The 7562-nt window shown below is 44.4% G+C and overlaps 1 protein-coding gene across 2 annotated transcripts; it reads left to right on the top strand.

The window, feature by feature from the left end:
- The first annotated feature begins 4488 nt into the window (after window positions 1–4488).
- LOC104450495 (heat stress transcription factor A-1e) lies at window positions 4489–7410 on the top strand. 2 transcript variants are annotated; one of them, XM_039302194.1, is made up of 3 exons: window positions 4489–4645; window positions 4766–5047; window positions 5884–7410. In XM_039302194.1, the coding sequence occupies exons 2-3, from the start codon at window positions 4775–4777 to the stop codon at window positions 7105–7107; spliced, it is 1497 nt and encodes a 498-aa protein (XP_039158128.1). In that variant the 5' UTR covers window positions 4489–4645; window positions 4766–4774; the 3' UTR covers window positions 7108–7410. The 2 variants fall into 2 exon arrangements, with proteins under 2 accessions (XP_039158128.1, XP_039158130.1); XM_039302196.1 differs by lacking the exon at window positions 4489–4645 and having other exon boundaries at window positions 4687–5047.
- The last annotated feature ends 152 nt before the right edge of the window (window positions 7411–7562 follow it).

Genomic DNA, 7562 nt, shown 5'->3' with positions numbered 1-7562 from the left:
GCTTCACCATTGTATGACTGTGATTGTCCTTCATATATACCCCATGTTTATCAAAAATAAAAGAACAGGGATAGTCATCATCGGTTTGATACGAGATAGAAGATTCTTGGTGATTGCGGGGACTACTAATACATCATTCGAGGTAATTTGCTATTTCGTATTTAGTATTCCATTACCAATGCATGAGATTGACAAATGAGATCCATCTCCTATCATGACAAAGTGTCATTACCACTATATGTATTATAGGTTTGAATCATACCAGGTTACGAGGTAATGTGTGATGTAGCCCAGATCTGGATACCATTCGAGCCATAGGGTTCTTCAATGTGTCTTCTTTGCTAATGCGGTTGGTATCTCATCTACTGGTATGAATTGTCGAACCTATACCAACATCCGAGTCTTTGTGTGACCTGATTTCTTACGGTCTGGCATTGTAGAGGGACATTATTAGTAGGCTTTGTGTTCTGTGCTTGTCTATCACCATTTGAGCTTTGTGGTGGATAAGATCTAACATTTTGATACCTTTGTGCAGAATTTGAATAAGGTCGAAATCCTTGTCCATAACCCGGACCGTTATCCTTATTAACCTGACCTTCTTGAGTTGAATACATGTTATTCATTCTATTGAATTGATTCCTTCCGGCTTCGCAGAATTATTTCCATATTCTCTTCTAATAAAGGGCTGACCTCTCGCCATAGTTAACTTCTCCTCGAAAACTTTCTCTTTGATTTAAGGGATTGATTCTTTGCTTTGACTTGTTCCAGCTTTCCTTTGCCCATAATAGGCCAGGTTAGAGTTATACTCATTCATGGAGTATGTTTGTAATCGAGTTTCAAACCTCTCAAGTTGTGAGATTACTTCTTCATACTCACAGCTGAGGCTTAAGACAATACATGGTTGTCCTGAAAGTTTCATATTCAGGACCTAGCCCTTCCAATATGCCAAACATTCTTGTTATATTGTCAACAGGCTTTCCAATTGCATTCAATTGATCGCAAATGGTTTTGAATTCTCTGAGATATTCACTCAGTGATCTGTTTCTTTTCTTGCAGGCTTGAAGTTTTCCTCTCAACTCAAACTCCTTTGCAACAGATTTCTGTGTAAATCTATTTATGAGAGCCTGCCATACTTCAAGTGAGGTTTCTAAGCCGATTATTAGACTTAGAATATTTTCTCGTCTTGCACCGCTTATCCCGAAAGATATAAGCTGATCGGTTTTTATCCAATCCAGGTAATCGGGGTTCATCATTTCTCCGAGTCTCGGTTGTATCATTCGATTTGGAGGTAAAGTTTCACCATCAATAAAACCGATTAAATCTTGGCTTTTCAGAAATCTATTAAACTGAGCTTGCCACAACAGAAAGTTTTCTTCATTCAACTTGATGGTAACAAAGTTCCCTATATTCACATGAATAGGAAATGGATACTTACAAGTCTAGTAGCCATTCTTCTATGTTCAAAGACTTTTGAAATCCGCAGATAATCCAGTAGACTTTGAAGTAAACTATCTGTGAGATATCATGATCTTTATAACATCATGCAGTAAGAACACACCAGATCTATCATACCCAGGAAATCATGCTCTGATACCATGAGAAGAAATCGAATACAGAACAAGATTGATATATGAGAGAAGTTTAGATCTCGAACAAGCAATGAGAATACCTCAGCTTCTGTTGTATTTCTTCTTCAGTACTTCAAGTTTATTCTTTACACAATCTTTCATCATTTCACGAGATACAGAGGAAGAAGAAGAAGAAGCTCTTGATGAATCGAGAGAAGCTTTCAACCTTAGAAACTAACAATAAACTCTCGCACCCTTTCTCTTGTTCTATCTTTTCCTTTTATACTAGTCACTGGCTCAACTATTTTCTGTTATAGAAGTTACAACCGAATAATGTGAACAACACACGTGTATTTCTTCTGACTGCTGCTTCTTTAATTTGCTTGATCTGCTTCTGTGTTTCAGGTTCTGCTTTCACGGATTCGCCAGCTCCTGTAGTCATGGATCGCCAGCTCATTCGTTCACTTGGATCGCCAACCCACGACCTTCCTCTGGTTTAGCTTCCTCTGTTCCAGTTACTTTTTCAGGTTTGGCTTTTCTGCTGTTACTGACTTCTATACACTTCTGATCTTCTTTAACTTGTTTAATTCTTCTAACAGGGAGCTGTATGGCACCCTCAAGCTGGCCCTGCTGGCCAAGCAGGAACTCTCTCATGTCATCGTCGACATCTTGGAAGGCGATGGTGGCGTTGGCACCCTCGTCAAGCTCACTTTTGAACGTATGGGATCTTGCACGCGGGCGTGTGCTCGCCTAAGTGATTCCGATGATCATCAACTGCACACATCCATGACCCCATCTTCCTTTGTCCCGTGGCAGGTTTATCCTTTACAGAGAAGTACACAAAGGTGGACCACGAGCGCCGCGTGAAAGAAACGGAGGCAATCGAAGGCGGGCTCCTGGATATGGGACTCTCGCTGTTCCGAGTGAGACTCGAAGTGATAGGCGAGGACGAGGAGGAGTCGTGCGTGATCAAGTCCACCATCGAGTATGAAGTCGCCGACGGGGCATCCTTCGACGTCTCCATCATCCCGATCAAGCCGCTTGCGGATATCGCAGAAATCGCCAAGGAGCACTTCACCGCCTCAGTCGGCGCCAACTGAACACCCGCAACAAGAGTACCTATTCGTATTCGAAAATTTAGATGAGCCTTAGTGTCGAAGATAATCTTCTCTTTATACTAAAAGGATACGTTTTCTTTTTTCGAAGTCTGTACCTGCATTTTATTTTCTCATCCGAACATGGGTTGTTATGTCTATTAAAGCCTCCCCCCTTCCTCTGATCGTGACTAGAGTTTTACAGAATATGCGGTAGTTAATGCCGAATAAAATTTTTATTCGGTGCTTGTTAAATTAAACAACAGAACAACATTCTATGTTCGCCATCCATTCCACCACCAAGAACAGAAATACCAATATATTTGGGCCGATTTGACACGAAGGGGAAGTTTTTGTTAACGCTGGCAAAGCCGATTCCATCGATGAAGGACAAGCCATGTTCTCCTCCAATCAAATCTCCGATTGATGGTTAACATTATTGTAAATACGTCAATGCTTTTAGTCAGTGTTGTGCCCTTTTATAGTCTAGCTGAGCTTTTAACCTTTTTCATCTAATTTGTTAATGGGTATGTCGTCATGTATGTATTGTATGGAACTATTGCTAGAGGATGCAATGTAGCTTTGGTTGTGTTACGGTTTCGATTCGATGGTTGGATGAAGTTGGCCACAGCTGGACCGGGTCATCAATCGTAGAGGAGAGCGCAAGCTGGGATGCGATTTGGTGATCCTGAGTCGGTTGCTATGTTTAGCTCAATGGCCCCATGACACAGCATCAACCAGATTTTCGGTTCTTACGTAGGAGTGAGCCCCATAATGGTTTGCACGTCTCTAATACTATTGGAAAATTAGAGAAAGACTCTGAAATAATGCCCTTAAGTTTTTCCTCGATCAATTTAACTCTTTACCAAGTTTTAAACGGATCTGAAAGTCAACAAGGCAGATACTATAAACCAAATTAAAAAGATGGAATTACATATAAATGTCGACGATAGGGATTCATTCTCAAAGGGATTCATCTAATATTTATGGTTTCAATAGCTTGTTGCATTATGATATGTGGTTAGATACCTCTTCTTTTTGTAATGGTAGATTTCCTCCTTTGTTGTTATTTTTTAGATTGGGTGATCCTGAAAGTGAGAGGAAGTATGAGTTAATGGGAAACGAGATATCCAATTTTGTAATAAATCTGATCATGGATATGATGATCCAGTGAAACTTGTTCGAGTGAATAAGGCCCGAGACACAATTCGTACGAGTTTGGATAAACAGCTTCATCCTTCGGCTATGGCTTGGCCTCGAACACCAAGAACCGAACCAAAACAAGCTGCATCGCAGCAACATTCGCTTCCTAGAAGAGAGAGAGAGGGGTTTGGCATTTGGCAAGAGGCAAAACATCTTCCCATCAAAGAGAGGCAGGCAGCAGGAGGAGGGAACGAAGGAGATGAGACCGACCCACATAAACTCTCGCTCCTAACGGGCTTTGGCACAGCAGAGGAAGCCAGGCCCATCAGTTCCATTCCAATGGCCGCAAATGTCTTGGCACTTCGAATGTTCTCGGTGCCCGTTTTGCTTTTTATTAACTTCACATATATATGATTGTCGTAAATCAAATCCACGCGTTTCTCGCTCCTTCCTGCCCCTTCCCTCCCCGTCCCCACGGAGGATGTTTCCAGGAACTCCGTCTGCGGGACCCATCCAACCGGGGGGGGGGAGAAGTCTCGAGTCAAAGTCCACCTCATTTTCCAGACAATTTCCTTTTCCTTCCCGTCACGTGTCCACCTGCTTTGCCCTCCTTGGCTTTGCTTAGCTTTGCTTTGATTGCTTCGTGGTCTGAAAATTGAAGAAAACCTACGATTACGAAAAGCCTTCGAATTCCCAATTTTTCAGTGGCCGTACTCACTCCCCCACCCCCCGCCCCCTCCCTACCACTGCCCACCCCTCCTTTCCTCCTCCTCCTTCGAGACGATCCCCTCCTCGATCTGGCGTCTCCTCCATCTCGGCTGTTTCCGATCCTCGCTCTCCGTATGTATCCTCTCCCTCCCTCCCTCCCTCCCTCTCTCTCTCTCTCTTTGATGGAAACTCTTTTGATTTGATTTCTCCGCATGAATTCGCTGCGATCGCGTCCGTACGCTCGGCCATCAGCGCTCCCGAATGGAGGCCGTTCAGGATGCCGCCTCGGTCGTCACCACCACCACCCCCACCGCCAACGGGGGTGGTGCGGCGGCGAGCGCCAATTCCCCGCCGCCGTTCCTCAGCAAGACCTACGACATGGTCGACGACCCCTCCACCGACGCCGTCGTCTCCTGGAGCCGCGGCAACAACAGCTTCGTCGTCTGGAACGTCCCCGAGTTCTCCCGCGACCTCTTGCCCAAGTATTTCAAGCACAGCAACTTCTCCAGCTTCGTCCGCCAGCTCAACACTTACGTGCGTTCCCCCTCCCCTTCCTCTTTTTTGCACCCGCTCCCGTAGAACCGCATCCTATGCGGTGCATAAATAGCTCCTTAGCTAGCTAGTAGCTACTACTGGGTTTCTGCTTAGCTAAGGTGGGTATGATGTCGATCATCTTTTACGCAGTGACTGAGTGTTGGGTCGGATGAATCTTGCTGACCGAATTTCGCGTCTCATTGGTTCTGTACCGCAGGGTGTAAATGTTCCCTGACCATCACTCGCGGTAGCTTAGCATAACTCAGTTTTCCCTTACTCGCATGTAACCGTATATAGTGCTGCTTAACATATCAAATAGGTATGCTGCATAGAGGGGTGCTGCATTTGGTTATGTTTGCAGTCCTATTGCTGTTGGGGGTGAGCCTCCGCTCACTAAATTGGGTCTGCTTTTCTCATTATATCTTGCGTTAGCCACTTATGCCGAATTTAAAGGATACTGAATCAAACATGAGATCATACGCTGCCTTTGGCACAAGGCCTCTCCTGTCTTTTCGAGTTCCCCACTAAACTAACTCCTTGGATTTGGGACACTATTTGAAAAGTGGGAACATTTGGATAGTGCGATGTCTAGGTGCAACAATGATGCGGACAAAGTTTGCTCCATCCACACGGTAGAGGGAATAGGACTATCTTTTGGCATTCATCGCCACTTTCATGATCCTCTCTAAATTCTGTGTTCTTGTGGTGCACCTGACCTTTTTCTGTTGTTGGTTGATCGACAATGAAATTCTCCTGAAACAATCATCATGTCTGGGCTCTCTATTTTTCGTGGACCCTTTTTCTGTATAAATCTGTTGAAATTTGTCTTGAAGCAGGGGTTTAGGAAGGTTGACCCTGATCGCTTCGAATTTGCAAATGAGGGTTTCCTTAGAGGTCAGAAGCACCTCCTCAAGAGTATCAGCAGGCGGAGACCCGCTCACGTCCAGAATAATCAGCAACCACCTCAAGCCCAAGGCTCGTCTGTTGGAGCTTGTGTTGAGGTGGGAAAGTTCGGGCTTGACGAAGAGGTTGAAAGACTAAAGAGGGACAAAAATGTCCTTATGCAGGAACTTGTTAGGTTGAGGCAACAGCAGCAATCGACGGATAACCAGCTGCAAAATGTCGGGCAGCGTGTTCAGGCGATGGAGCAGAGGCAGCAGCAAATGATGTCATTCCTTGCAAAGGCCATGCAGAGTCCTGGATTCTTTTCTCAATTCGTAAAGCAACAGAATGATACCAACAGGCGCATTGGTGAAGCTAACAAGAAAAGGAGACTCCCTAGAGAGGAAGAAGAAAATTCATCTGTTTGCCATAAGTTAAAAGCCCCAGGTGGGCAGATTGTGAAGTATCAACCTTCCATGAATGAAGCAGCCAAAGCAATGCTACGTCAAATATTGAAAATGAACACATCTGGGCTTGAACAATCATTAACCAACAATGAGACATATTTAATCGATCACGTTCCTTCTTCGAGTGCTCTGGACAGTAGGAGCTCCTCAAACCGTACTTCTGGGGTGACCTTAGCAGAGGTTTTACCAACACCCGGGCAGTCTAAGAGTTCAGCTGATTCAGGCTTTTGTGTCAGTCATCTTGGTGGGGTTCCTGATTCACAATCTTCTTCATACGCAGCAGAGCATGTTAATACACATCAGACTCAAGAGATACATTTGCCAGTGCCGCAGGACAATGCAGATCTCCCTGATGCAAACTTTTTGGTTTCGGAAACTGCAAGTCCTGACTATCTTGAAACTCTGTCCGCAGCTTTAGATGGGACCATGGATGTCGAGTCAGATGCTTTTTCTTCTGAACGAGATGCGGGAATTATGCTGGATGATGTAACTAATCTTCCAGCGATCAGTGATGTCTTCTGGGAACAGTTTCTTGCGGCAAGTCCACTTACTGCAGACACAGAGGAGATTAGTTCGACCTCTCATGAAACTGGCATCACGAATGATCAAGAGTCACACACTAAGGTGGAGAATGGATTTGAGAAGGCCCATTACATGGATCATCTTACCAAACAGATGGGTCATCTCACCTCCAACAACGGAACAGGATGATATGTTCTTATCTACTTTGTACACTGGATAATCTCTTCCAGACTAGAGGTGAATGTTAATGCAGGATGCGAATAACAAATTATGCCACCCCTAACTTTCTACGCTCTACACGAGCTGAGGTTGCCCATATTAAACCTACTAAACCTGAACTGCAAGTTTACAATCCATGGGCTGTTGGTTTCAATCCCGTTTGCGTGCGCTTTCGCAAATGTGCCCATTAATGTAACAGTAAGTTCACGTTTTCTCGACTTGTGGAGCATCTGCTTTCTGGCAAAAATTGGGTAACTTGAGCTTTTTATTTCATTAAGCAATATTTAGTAGATAGCGTATCCTTGAAGAAGACTTGGGGTCTCCAAGCCGGTGAAGTCGGGAAATTGTTACTCCTGTGACCGGTTCCCAAGCTGTATGTCGTTGCTTCATCTGATACTTCCAGTCTCCGACGTCGACGACCCTTA

Source organism: Eucalyptus grandis, chromosome 1 (genome assembly GCF_016545825.1).
Source record: "Eucalyptus grandis isolate ANBG69807.140 chromosome 1, ASM1654582v1, whole genome shotgun sequence".
Taxonomy (NCBI): Eukaryota; Viridiplantae; Streptophyta; class Magnoliopsida; order Myrtales; family Myrtaceae; genus Eucalyptus; species Eucalyptus grandis.
This window is presented reverse-complemented; position numbering and strand designations above follow the sequence as displayed.

What these genes read in the sequence shown, in the direction of transcription:
- LOC104450495 (XM_039302194.1), top strand. Translation starts at nt 4,775, where the DNA reads ATGGAGGCCGTTCAGGATGCCGCCTCGGTCGTCACCACCACCACCCCC. An exon ending in TCCGCCAGCTCAACACTTAC is followed by an intron (nt 5,048 to 5,883) that starts GTGCGTTCCCCC and finishes GTCTTGAAGCAG; the next exon opens with GGGTTTAGGAAGGTTGACCC.